General features: G+C 41.7%; 1 protein-coding gene across 5 annotated transcripts in view; it reads left to right on the top strand.

The window, feature by feature from the left end:
• erc1b (ELKS/RAB6-interacting/CAST family member 1b) overlaps nt 1–13,708 on the top strand; it is a 432,645-nt gene that overhangs the window by 116,437 nt on the left and 302,500 nt on the right. For 3 of the 5 annotated variants that reach the window (XM_007898508.2, XM_007898511.2, XM_007898512.2), the window contains exon 12: nt 11,374–11,385. The exons of the other annotated variants lie outside the window; for them this stretch is intronic. In XM_007898508.2, coding sequence (XP_007896699.2) covers nt 11,374–11,385 — 12 coding nt within the window. The remainder of the gene's footprint in view (nt 1–11,373; nt 11,386–13,708) is intronic. 5 annotated transcript variants of the gene reach the window in all.

The raw sequence follows: 13,708 nt of genomic DNA, 5'->3' as shown, positions 1-13,708 counted from the left end.
CACCTCTGAATCTGAAAGTTGTGGGTTATTGAGATGTTGTCCAGCCAAACACTCCAATGCATGCCTTGGTTCTGGCTGACTGCACAGGTGGATTTTAAAGTTTCCGTGACACTTGTTTAATAACATAACATGTAGGAGCAGAAGTAGGCCATTTGGCCCTTCGAGCCTGCCCCGCCATTCAATCATGGCTGATCTTCTAACCTAACTCCAGCTAATAACCTGACCCTGCCTTATCCTCATATCCCTTAATCCCTTTTGCAATAAGAAATCTTATCTATCTCAGTCTTGAATATGTTCCAGGAATGAGCGTCAACAGCCCTTTGGGATAGCGAGTTCCATACATTCACCACCCTTTGAGTGAAGAAGTTCTTCCTCAACTCAGTGCGAAAGGGTTGGCCTCTGATTTTAAGGTTGTGACCCCTGGTTTTAGTTTCTCCAACCAGGGGAAGCAATCTCCCACTATCTACTCTATCATGCTCTTTGATGATCTTATAGGTTTCTATAAGATCCCCTCTAATTCTTCTATATTCTAGAGAATATAGGCCCAAATTGGTCAGCCTAACCTCGTATCTTATCCCTTTCATCCCTGGTACCAACCTAGTAAATCTACGCTGCACCCCTCCAAGGCAAGTACATCCTTCCTTAAATAAGGAGACTAAAACTGCATGCAGTATTACAGTTGTAGTCTCACCAGGGCCCTATACAGTTGCAGCAAGACTTCCCTACTCTTATACTCTAATCCTTTCATAATGAATGCTAACATACCTTTCGCCTTCCTAATTGCTGCTGCACCTGCAGACTAACTTTCTGTGATTGGTGTACAAGGACACCCAAGTCCCTCTGGACGCTAACACATTCCAATCTCTCCCCTTCTAAAAAATAACCTGCTCTACTGTTTTTGCTACCTAGGTGGATGACTTTGCACTTCCCTACATTATACTTCATCTGCCACCTAACTGCCCAATCACCTAACCTATCTATGTCTCGCTGCATTTTTTAAAATGTCGTCCTCTGTGTTGACACTTCCTCCTGGTTTTGTGTCATCAGCGAATTTAGATATATTACCTTCTATTCCTCATCTAGATCGTTGATGTAGATGGTAAATAGCTGAGGCTGATCCTTGTGGCACTCCACTAGTCACATCCCGCCAATCTGAAAAGGACCCGTTTATCCCTACTCTTTGTTTCCTACCCGTTAACCATTCCCCAATCCACATTAATATGCTCCCCCTAATTCCATGGGCCCTTATCTTTTGGACTAACCTTTTATGCGGTACCTTATCGAATGCCTTCTGGAAGTCCAAATAGACCACATCCACTGATTCACTATCTAGTTTATCTAGTTTACTCGAAATAACCTCAAAAAACTCTGAGATTTGTCAAAAATGACTTCCCTTTTGTAAAGCTATGTTGACTTGGCCTAATTATATTGTGCTCCCCTAAATACCGCACTACAACATCCTTAATCAATGATTCCAATTTTTTTCTTATCACTGATGTGAGACTAACTGGCCTATAGTTCCCCATCTTTTCCTTTCCACCTTTTTTAAATAGTGGTGTGACATTTGCGATCTTCCAATCCATGGGAACTGTTCCAGAATCCAAGGAATTTTGGAAGATCAGACATAAGGCCTCCACTATCTCATAAGCTACCTTTTTTAAAATCCTGAGATGCAAGCCATCCGGACCAGGGAATTTGTCACTTTTTAGTGCTAACAGTTTCCCTAGCACCAATTCTCTACAAATGAAAATTTCCGTAAGTTGCTACCTGTTCTTATCCCCTTGGTGCATCTCTTCTGTTGGCAGACTTGTTGTGTATTCTAGGGTGAAGACAGATGCAAAGTACCCATTTAGGGTAGTTTCAAAAGAAGGGACTTTCACCTTGTCATTCACCTGATGGCTAGTTGTGAGACATTGCTGGTTGCAAACTGGCTGCTGCATTTGCTTGTAACTACGTAATTCTTACACTTTTACTGAAAAACCTCTGTGATATGCTTTGAGATGCTTTGATGTAATAGGCAGAATATCAAATGCAAGGATTATTATTATTATTGCTCATACTGGTTAATAATTGACTGTATGGAGATGTAAAACAACAACATGCATTTATGTAGTACACTTCATTTAGGGAAGCGTCTTGAACTTCTTAACAATAGCAGAGCTTGATGCTGAGTCAGGGAGAGAGGAGAGGTAAGCATGGTCAAAGAGGAAGATCTACAAGCAAGACTCCGGGTTAAGACCTTTTTCCCAACTTTCTTTTCATGGAAGTAACTGGGCTGTGCTCTGCGCATTGTTTTCTGAGCTCTCCACTTCATCCAAGTTGCTCACAGCTCCACTCCTGATTGCTTGCCTTTTAACTGTAACCTCTCATATAACTTGATTTTGGCTAGCACTTTGTGATATGTGGGAACCACTGTATCTCCCACCCACTGTGAAGTGTGACTTATGTGTTAATAAAATGGCTGAAACCCAACAGATTAAACCTAACGACCTAAAGTGATAACATGATGGATGCTTGGTGTTATGCAGTTGGGTATATTCATACAATTATTGCATCCATTGACTTGGGAGTAATTGTTGATTCTGTAAGAGATGTTGGTGCAAACTGGGATTGAGAAATTGAATGATTAGAACTGGTGGTTTTGACAAATTGGATCAAATTGTGGCTTGGATTTGTCAGACTAAGAACTGAAATGTTCTTTATGAGGAACTTCCTGGCAGAGCATGTTTTCTTTTCTCTCAGTAGAATTTAATCACACAGATTTGGGAAAACCTAGAGTTCCACTTGCACAACAAATAATAACTTGGAAGTTAGCCAACATAACTTCACAGGACAAGATCTTCAATTTATTTTTGTGTCCGACTTTTATTTGTATTCTTATTTGCTGTTGTTTGCTCATAAAATACAGTCACTTCACTTTACAGTATACTCTATGAAGCGCTTTGAGACGTCTTGAAGACGTGATAAGGCGCAATGTCAAATGCAAGTATTATTATATTGCTTCACAATATATTCTGTGAAGTACTTTGATTTGTCTTTTGTCCTGATGTAAGGCGCGATACCAAATGTTAAGATTATTAGGACTATTTTATTATTTACATTCCATTTTCTTTCAAAATTGCTGTGTCTTCTGGTGTTGTGGGAAAATGTCTGACAATCCTATACTTGTTTCTTCATTGTGTTAAAAGGCAGAGCAACCTTCTGAACATGTTTGGGGAAACCATTTTCCTTTGTGAGGAAGAGTCAAGGATTATTGTTATCACTATTATTATCACTTGGTGAAAGTTTCACACAATTTAAATTGTTGCAATGTGTGTTTTCAAAATAGAATATTTGAAACACAATTCAAAAGTGCAGAAATATTTGTCAAAGATTGTGGGGAGATTTGTTCATTCTGCGGAAAATTACGGGGATATTTTTTGCCACATTTTGCAGAAAATGGCGGGGAGTTAATTGGTGCTATTGAGGTACATTTTACTGCAACCGTACATTTTTTTCACTTTATTGATAAAAACTAAACATACAGAAATAACACATATTAGATTGCTGCAAATAAAATATGAATTGCTTCCATAACAAAAGCTGGGTGGCCTTTTTTTTGTGGTGGGGTGGAGGGGTGCCACACCAGCAAGGCTACAGGAGCTCTCAGGGCTCAGCACTGCACACAGACCCAGAGACACATACACACTCACAGACACAGAGAGAGAGACATACACTCTCACACATACACACAAACACCCAGAGAGACACACAAACAATCATAACAGCGGGGCCTCCAAGTGAAGCCCTCGCCCACAGTGACGTCAGATAAACAGCTGGGAGGCCCGCGGACCAGAAACTACACTTATAGTGGATTTGTGGCAGGGGAGGGTGTTTGTAGTGGATTCCGCGTGGAAAATAGTGGCCACACTTTTCTATTGGCCCAGACTATAACCCATGTCTACTTGGTTGTGGAGGTGGAGCAGAGAGAGAATGGAGCGAATGGACTTTCTTGAACAATTTTTTTCTCTTGCCAGTTTTCTTCCTTGCTCTCCTTTCCTATTCAACTTCCTTTTTCCTTCTGAGTGGAATTCGATGGGTGCCGATCAGAATTTTGTTCCAGTTGACCATTCTTATTTCACCTGAGAGCTTTCAATGTCGGCAGCGTATTCAGCCAAGACATGCCTGATCCTATCCTTGCCAAAATCCACAGTGTGCAACTTCGTAAGGGATTGTAGGCAATGGTACTGGATTACATCTGGCGAGGACGAACATCTCATTGACACAAACGTATTAATGTTTATGTAATCATGGTCAGGGGCTAAGGTAAAATAATTGGACTAGATCTCTTGATAAATGCAATTTCAGAGTGATTACAAATCAACAGTGTTGCAGAATCCTTCAGCTGTAAAGGTTCCATTCCTCCAACAGAATCATAGAAATTATGGACATTTGTTTCTCTAAGAGAGCAAACCATTTAGCCCAACTTCTCTCTGATTTCCGCATACGTCTTCAGAATTCTCTTTTCATATTTTAAAAAAAAATAATTATGGACTCTGCTTTAACCCCCCAAAAATTTTTAAAGATATTCATTGAATAATCTGAATGGAGTTGAAGGTGGCAGTTTCCCTACAAATGCACAGTTTTTGTTCAATTTATTCATTGTTTCACATCTAGACAGCAATCCATGATGAATTCTAAAAATAAACTAATCATTGCATTTGATGTAACATCTTTCACACATCACACTGCTTCATAGAATTTGCTATGAAGTATAGTGGCTGCATTTTATAGGCAAATGGTATATTTGTACACAGCAGTGATCCACGAACAGCTATGAACGACTGAATTTTATCTGCTGGATTGTTGAGCAGGACAACGGGAGAAACATCATTCTCTTTTCGAACAGAGCTGTGGAACCCTTAATGTCGACCTGAACAGATCGATGTCCCGCCTGCTGATGGTGGGGTAAATGTGGCTCATGATGCTGGCCGGTGGTCACTGAGCAAAAGGAGGGGTCAGATCAGGACGGTTGAAGGAGGTCACAGAATTAGGGTAGGGAAAGATTGTGGAGGGATTTAAATGTAAAGTTTATTCTGAAGAACGGTTGTCCCTCAAGTGTATCTGTGTCTAGTGATTAGGTTAATGAAAGATCGCCACAGTATGTTAACTTTAATTATAGCCAAAAAAACAATGAAAATCAAAATAGAAAATTGGTGTGCAGATATAGTTGGGTTAACTTGCGAGTAAATGACACAACTCCATGTCACTTGAAGTTGCAGGCAATCCTTGGTTACTTAGACTGAATCGGATATGTTTTTCCCCCGGGGGAAAAAACTGTGATATCTGAGAAGGTGAATAATTGTTCCTTCATTCCTATTAAATTATAAAATACTAATGCAGAGATAGAAATAAAGAGAATTAAGCATTTTTTGTAAACTTTGAACCATGATCAACTCTATTTAAAAATGTCACTGCAGACATTGCCTACATTTAAAGAATAGTTTAGTCAGGATTCCATTGCAGGCAGCACTTTGGGTTAGATTACAGAAAAATATCCTTTGCAGACCACTCTTGACTAGTGGTTCACAGTTATGTCTGAGTTTACCCGTAAAGTTTAATCCCTATTGGAGTGGAACTTGGCCAATTTGGATTTTGTTACAAACACCTAATTTATTGCAACTCCTTTCGCGTCGGAGTTCTCCCTTCAAAAAAAGGTTATGCTTCTACAAAAAGTTGTGTAGCCATATGTTTCTTTCCATAGAGTTCAAGATCCCCGTCCTTGGCTTCAAGGCTCCTTCCTTCCTCTGTGACCTGCTAACCTCATATCAACCCATCCGTTTCCTCCGCTCAGCACACTGTGGGTTGCTCCGTGTCCCCTGCCTGGCCCGTTCCATCATCAGCGGTTGGGTCATTACCCTCTCTGCCCCCACCCTTTAGAACTTTAACCCACAGTTCCTTCACCTCTCCCCCTCCCTTGCCTCTTTCAAGGCACGTATGAAAACCCTCCTCTTCAACCGCACCTTCGGCCACACTCCTACCCCTACCTTCCTGCCTTCCACCCTCTCCTGATGTCAACCCCCACTCGGGTCCAAATTCCTGAATATCCAGCGCCTTTGGACGTCCTCCCAACATGAAAGGCGCTATACAAATGTAATTTCTTGTTGTTGCCACTTTCTGTGAGGTTACTGTCTGTTCTGCACAGTTCTGGTGTATATTTTTAGTCGCATTGTGTTTTGTCTTGCAGGTGACCGCATTCGTCCACCAGTATATTTAATAATAATCCTTGCATTTGATATAGTACATTATCACTTTGTTGGAATGTCTCAAAGTCCTTCCCAGGATTTTACTGTGTAATGTGCCGTGATATGTTGTAAATTCAAAGTTTACAACACTGTAATGTGTTGGAGGTGAACGTGATTTGTGCACAATTTGCGCACAAAAGCCACAAAGTGAATTACCAAATGTTATCTGGTGGATTGTTTGCCAGGCCAACGGGAGGAAATCTCTTTCCGAATAGTGCCACGGGATCTTTAACATCCATCTGAACAGGTAGACAGTTTAATGTACCATCCGAAGGATGGCACCTCCAAAATTGCAGCACATATCTAGCATTGCATTTGAGTGTCAACCTGAGATCAGTGGTGGCTAACCAGTGGCCCACGGGGCCATGAAGAATCGGCCCTCCAGACATTCTATTAGTCTAAGTAAGTCCATGTTCGATCAGTAGTGTGTTTTCAGCTTTTTCTTGAAAGAATATTTGGCATAAATCAAGAAATATTTCATCAAGAAAATTTATTTTGTTGGCTGACCATAAAGGTTGGCCACCAGTGGCCTGGATTATATGAGTTTAAAGTCCCAAAGCAGAGTTTAAACCCACAATCAACAGAGAGATGAGAGAACTACCAACTAAGACAGGCCTACACCTGACATTTTTATACAGTTTCTCAAAATGATTAGATTATCGTTAACAGTTGATCACATAAAAGAATTACAGTGGAATTTTGCAACAGTCAACCACCTATATTGTCTATGAATCTTTGACAAACATAGGATAACATAATTTTTGTTGCAGCTTTTGAAACTGTGGTTGGGACACTTAAGCCAGTGAATATTTAAATTACACTAGAGAAAATCAAATGGTCTCCCAGTTACAGCCACTGGGAGAGCCCAGTCACAGAACAAGGAACCTGGCAGCTTGGTTCAGTTAGCTGTGAAACTATGATAAATGGAAGATAGTTATAGAAATAAAAAAATTTAAACTAAGAATTCGCTTGAACTTTTTTTGTGGCCAACCATTAGTACTAGAATTATGTTTTGTATTCTGAAGAAAATATATATACTAAGAATGATTTGATCCAGTGGTATAAAATTTGTGCCCAGGGTTAGTGGTTTAGGACTTAGTGCCTCTTATGGCATGGTCAAGGTCTAAATCCCAGTTGGGGAATTATTGATATTTGCTTGTTTTGGCAGAACATGCTGAGGCTGGAAAGAAAGTGATACAGATTGGACTAGGTTTTACTGACCAAGAAGGCATGAATGGAATCCCGCCACCTGACATTTATAGGCACAGGGCTTTATTTTTGAGCTGTAGAAACCCAAATAAAGAACTTTGGAAGAAAAAGAGAAGTGTGAAAATCCATCTTGAAGTCAAGATAGCTTTGTTTGTTAAATGCAAGATTTTCCCTTTAAAAAAGGTGTTTTTATGTGGCAGTCCCCAGTAATTTGTTCTATTTTAATCTATTTCAAATGTTGAACATGCACAGCTTTTAATGATTTTCATGCCGACAAAGGAGTTAGTAAAGAAGTTACATTAAATCGTGGGAAATGATGTCCTGACCCATCGACACACTTACTGGTCACTTACTGCATTGAATTATGGGAAACACAGTTTTAATCTGTCGACACTTGCGCAGAAGAACTTCATTTCCTGCAATTCAATGCAAATCCAACGATTACCGGTAAGTGTGCATGCGGCGATGGGTGAGGATGCGTTGAATCACGGAAAATGTAGTCTTGACCCATCATCACTTACTGGCTTTATTCAGTTATGCATGCGCAGTGTAGATTATTGATTAAATCAGATTTTATGCAGCTTATACAGTTTGGCTTTAACTCAGACTTTGCATAAGTCATTTAAATATTATGGTCCTGACTGATACGACTTATGTATGAGCCTGAGTATGTAAGAGATGGAGTTTATTAAACAGTCAAACGGTCTTGAGCTGTACAAACACTTGGCTGTGCTTATAATCAGACATGAGATACATTAGTAAAGCTTTTCCCACTGCTATGCTGCAGATGGCATAGAAGCAGATACTTTACTGTTGAGGTGTTCGCTGCAATCAGTCCTGGTGAAAGCAAGGCATTTATTTCCAGCCTTGGCGTGCTCGTTTGGCTGTGCCCCTGACCCAAGCCACCCTCTCCCAAAATGCCCCAGTTCCCACTACCCACCTTTCATTACTCCCATTCAGTCCTTCTCTCCTACTGCCCTCCCCGTCTTCTCTCCCTCCTGGACCCTCCCACAGACTCCCTCTGCTCCAGCCTGAGCATCCTTACAGCAGAACTCGGCGATAGTTGTCTCAGAGGTGCCACCCCAACTGCCACATCACCCAACTACTCTGCAAGGTCCGCATCGATAGGTGAACCCCCCTTCTCTCATCCACATCTTTCCCAATTCTCCCCTCTCATACTCGACAGTCGTTCTCCACTCACAATCTACAACCACCCTCAAATCCTCCCCTGCCGAATTGCATTGACCTCTAAGCTGTCTGCAGCATCCGAAATAAAGCTCTTACAATCCACAATCTCATCCTGGAAAAGCAGTTAGTTGTCTTCGGGCTCATGGAATCTGGCAATCCTCCGGTGACCCCCTCGTCAAAGCCTGGTTACACTTCTCACCATAGACCCTGCCCCAACCAACACGGCAGCGGGGTAGCCCTCATCTCCAAAACCTCCCTTGGTCTATCCCCCTATTCCTCTGGCTGCTTCCCCTCTTTTGAGTGCTTGACCCTCAGCCATCCTTTCACTCCCTCAAAATTCTCCCAGTTTACCGCCCCCCCCCCACCCACACACCAAACCTCCTGGTTCCTTCATCACGGATATCGGATATCTTCTCTTATTCCTATCTCTTCTGCACAAAATATCTCCTCATAATGGGCAATTTCAACCTTCATCTCAATTCCCCAGCCCCATCTTCTCTGACTTTGCCGCCCTCCTCTCCACCCTAAACCTCACCCTCCACATAAACTCCCTGATGTAATCTGCAGACGTGGGGACAACTTCCAAATATATGCAGATTACACACAAATCTACTTCTCCTCCTCCAGCTGCGACTCCCAATTAGCTAATTTTCTGTCAGCTTGTTTGATGGACATCAAGATCTGGATGAGCGCAAATTTCCTGAATGTCAGCAAGACAGAAGCCATACTCTTTGGCTCCCATCAACGTCTTCTCTCCTGCAGGTCTGAACTCCTCAATCTCCCCGGGCTCTCCCTCAGAATATTCGAACCCGTGCGCAATTTAGGTGTCCACTTCGATCCCCAGCTTTCTTTTCTACGGCACATTCATTCCCTGACCAGGACTGCTTTTTTCCACATCCGGCACATTGCATGCGTCCGTCCGTACCTCACAACCAACGCAGCCGAAACCCTCGTCCACACCTTTGTCACTTTCTAACTGGACTATTCCAATGCCATCCTTGCTGGTCTCCCCAGCTCTACTATACACTAAATACAATTAATTAAAAATTCACCGCCCAGATACGTACCTGCACATAGCTCTGTACCTCCATCACACCAGTCCTTGCACCTCCCTACCTATCTGACTTGCTTACCCCCGACTACACCACTTCCCTGCCTCCGCTTGGCTGGCTCCAGCCTCCTGTATGCCCCTCATCCTTGCTCCCTCCTTCCGCACAGTTGAAGAGGAAGATGTTCAGGCGCGATCTGAAGTTGGGGATGAAAGGGAAAAGGTGGAGGGATAGAGAAGAGTGTTTAGGGCATAGTCACTGAAAGCACGGCCACTGATGGTGGCACGAAGGGCACTCGGGACACGCAGGAGGCCTTTTCCAGTCGAGCGGAGGCAGCGGGTTGTGCCAAAGCACAACTGCTGCCTCCGCTCGACTGGAAAAGGCCTCCTCTGAATGTTCCGTGCGCTGGAGTAAGAAGGTCAGAGAGATAGGGAGGTACCAGGACATGAAGAGATTGAAAACTAATGTGAGGATCTTGAAACCGATCCGTTCAGCGATAGGGAGCCAGTGGAGCTTGGCTTGAACTGGTTTGATGGGGGTACAGAGATTAGTTTGGGTGAGTATGCAGGTGGCAGAGTTTTGGATCAACTGGATTTTGTGGGTGGTGGAGCTGGCAAGTAGTGTAGTTGAGGCAGGAGATGACGGACAGTGTTTCAGCTGCGTCTGGGGTAAGGTACAGTCGGAGGTGGGCAATGTGGCGGAGGTGGAGGAAGGTGGCTCTGATCAGGTACTGACCCCTAGGTTGCGCAGTTACAATTCTAGCCATTTTTGGGGTGCAGATTAATGTTTCAAACATCTGATTATTCTGTTTGATTCATTCATTTGAACATTTAACTTTGGACCAGAAGATTTTGCATTTGCATCTTGGTATGTCTACTCAGGCCTTTACTGTTCTATAGTTAATAAAATACAATTCTTATATTTCTAACATAAGAAATTTGGAGGAAAGTAAACAAAATCTGGCAAAATCTATCTGGTCTGTAGTAATCCAAAGCATTGTTAATAGTTGACCAGTCTGTCTTTTCTTTCTCACTTTTATTGTGTTTGTTCTATTTACCACACTGGTCTTTTCATATCACATATCACTATGGTTTAGTAGGCTGGACAGAAAACTTTTTCGCATTTATTGTCCTCGATCTGGCTGTTTCGTGTTTAAGAGCAAGCTGTGTTACTTGTATGCTAATTTAATGTTTTCCCATCATCCCAATGGGAAACACCTGACCTCCGGTTTGCACCTTCCTTGGACAGCATGGCAGATATTGGGTAACTGATTTAAGGAATCATAGATGAAATATCTGCTTTCAATAAGTAATCATGGATATACAAAGGCACAGCACGTTTAGATGATGAGATAATGCATGTACCCGAGGGAGGGAAACCTTAGAATACTTATACACAAGACTGTTCTTTCCTAGATCTGGGTGTTAAGGATTTTGATGATTGCCAAATTCAGTAGAGTTTAAAGAATAAATTGTAGAATTCTCATATATGTATTCAAATGAATTGTCTCCTGTTTGAGTGAACTGCTAACTTGTGTAAAATACTTCTTGAGTTGCTTGCTACTGAAATAATACTTTACCAAGCTGTTTACTAACCTCTTCAAATCTTTCTTTCACATCTCCTCCCTGGATCATCATCTCCAGTCTGGCTTCAAGGTCAGTATGTTTTTATTTACTCAAACTGCCTATCCTTTCTGTCTTTGTAACTGAGGGTGGCAGAGAACAATGATAAGAGTGAAAAGTCAGGTAGCGAGGTAGCTTGTAGCAAACTTAAGAGTAGAAAAAAGAACAGGTCAGTAACTTTATTGAAATGTCATCACATATTTAGTCCCCCACTATGTGGCCATTCCTCACAGAAGTCTAATTTGTCTGTTCGTAGTTGTCACCTAGCTAAACCGTTTTAGTTGATTCTGGAATAAGCATGTAAATTGACGTTATCTTGGCTTGGAAAAATTCAAGACTATTTTTGTGGCGCATGGGAGAAGGTGAGGTTGACTTGAAGTTGTATCTGAGCTTCCTTTCATTAGAAAGCAGTGAAGGGACCACGGATGCCTGTATAGAAAAACAATTAATTTTGTCAGCCAAGCAAAGTTCCATCGTTTTGAATTCCATGTGGATCACCTCAATGCTATGATCATCTTAAGCACTCTGGGATGCTACCTTGCATGAAGGCGGGTACATAAATGCAAGTTGTTGTTGTTGCTATTGAACAAATAAGAGACTGCGTTACAGCTAAACTGCTTGCACTGTCCAACAATCGAAAGAAGCTCCTCAACAGGAAAGCAGCTCTGTGCCATTCACTGAGTGATTTGTCTCGGCTAGCCTAGTGGCAACACATGCATAAAGGTTTATCTTTTCCGGAGGTTTCAACCCGCAAACCAGGTTTCCTCACGACCAACTGGTTCATCCTGTTCCTTGTGCGAGGCCTTGGCGAACAGACGTGTTTGCCTCAGCCTCCTCGTTGCAGAGTGTCAGGTCAATGTAGGCCAGAGCCAACAGGAAACATTCTGTTATATATCCAGGATCTCTGAACCATGTTTGGTCACATATTTTATAAGCCACAATCTTAACCTGTATTGGGACTTTGCTATCAATGAAGAGAGATGATCATAACCAGAGTACTCTTCGTCCCTTCTCAGCATGGTCCGAAGGACAATTGGTGAAAGGCGCGATACAAATGTAATTTGTTGTTGTTGGTGTCCATCACAGTGGCCAGATACTGATATAAATGAACAATTGTGATAGACGCCCCTTGTATCTTTCTGTCAATACTTTCAAAGTCGCCTCTTCAGCAGTACAAAGCCATAATGCGATTCGTGGGGTACCCACAATCAAGCCCCGATTGGTGGCTCAGTGTTCAGGATCTTAAATGTAGGGCACAAGACACAGGTGAACCCACCTCTTCTGAATCGCAGTGCAGTATTAACAGTCTATTACAATACATGACCATTAAATATTCTATTTCTGTAAAGTACAGTAAAACTCACATAAGTCTTATCTTTATAAATCGCATAATCGCCTAAGTTGTCCATTCACCAAGTCCCATTCAGTTTCCTATCAAAACTATTAATATTTATTTGCATTACTCGTATTAATCACCTCCTAACTCGTAACGTTGCTCCCCTATCTCCATTACTTCTGCAGTTACCAGTTGTATTGAATCGCAGGAAACATAGTCTTGACCGGTCACCGCATTCACACTTACCGGCTGCATTGAATTCTGCATGCACAGTGTAGATTATTGATTAAATTTGATTTTATACGATTTATACAATTTCCCTGCAACTCAAATTTAGTGTACGTCAAATTAAATGTTATAGCCCCGACTGATGCGACTTAGATCAACTGAGTTTTACTGCACTGTCCAATCACTGTCCCAGCTATTTTCAATAGGATACCTTACCATTGGAAGCTAAAAAGCATTGTTGTTATTTATAACGATAAATATTTTTTGCATTTGAATACAGAACCTTATCATGTCTTTGAGACCTCTCAAAGCACTTAACATGGGGTGTAATTTATACCTGTGAGATGTAAATTGGTGTGCCTGTGTTTGTGTGGGCGAACACAAAATGAATGGTATTTCTGGTATTTGGAACATAGGAACAGGAGTAGGCCATTCAGCCCCTCAAACCTATTCCGCCATGCTATAAAATCATGGCTGATCTGTACCTTAAGTCTAATTGCCTGCCCTTGCCCCATATCCCTGACCTAACAAATATCTATCCACCTCAGTCTTGAAAATTTGATTGGGTCCAGCACCCACAGCCTTTTTGTGGAGAGAGTTGCAGATTTCCGCTACCCTTTGTGCGAGAAATTGCCTCCTAATTTCACTCCTAAATGGCTTAACTCTAATGTTAAGATTATGCACCCTTGGTCTGGATTCCCCCACCAGAGAAAATAGTTTCTCTGTAGCTACCCTATTATTTTTATTATTATTTATTATTTATTTTATTTTTATTATTACTACCTTTATTAT

This window comes from Callorhinchus milii, unplaced genomic scaffold (genome assembly GCF_018977255.1).
Source record: "Callorhinchus milii isolate IMCB2004 unplaced genomic scaffold, IMCB_Cmil_1.0 Scaffold5, whole genome shotgun sequence".
NCBI lineage: Eukaryota > Metazoa > Chordata > Chondrichthyes > Chimaeriformes > Callorhinchidae > Callorhinchus > Callorhinchus milii.
The sequence above is the reverse complement of the archived record's forward strand: the minus strand, read 5'-3'. Positions and strand labels throughout refer to the sequence as shown.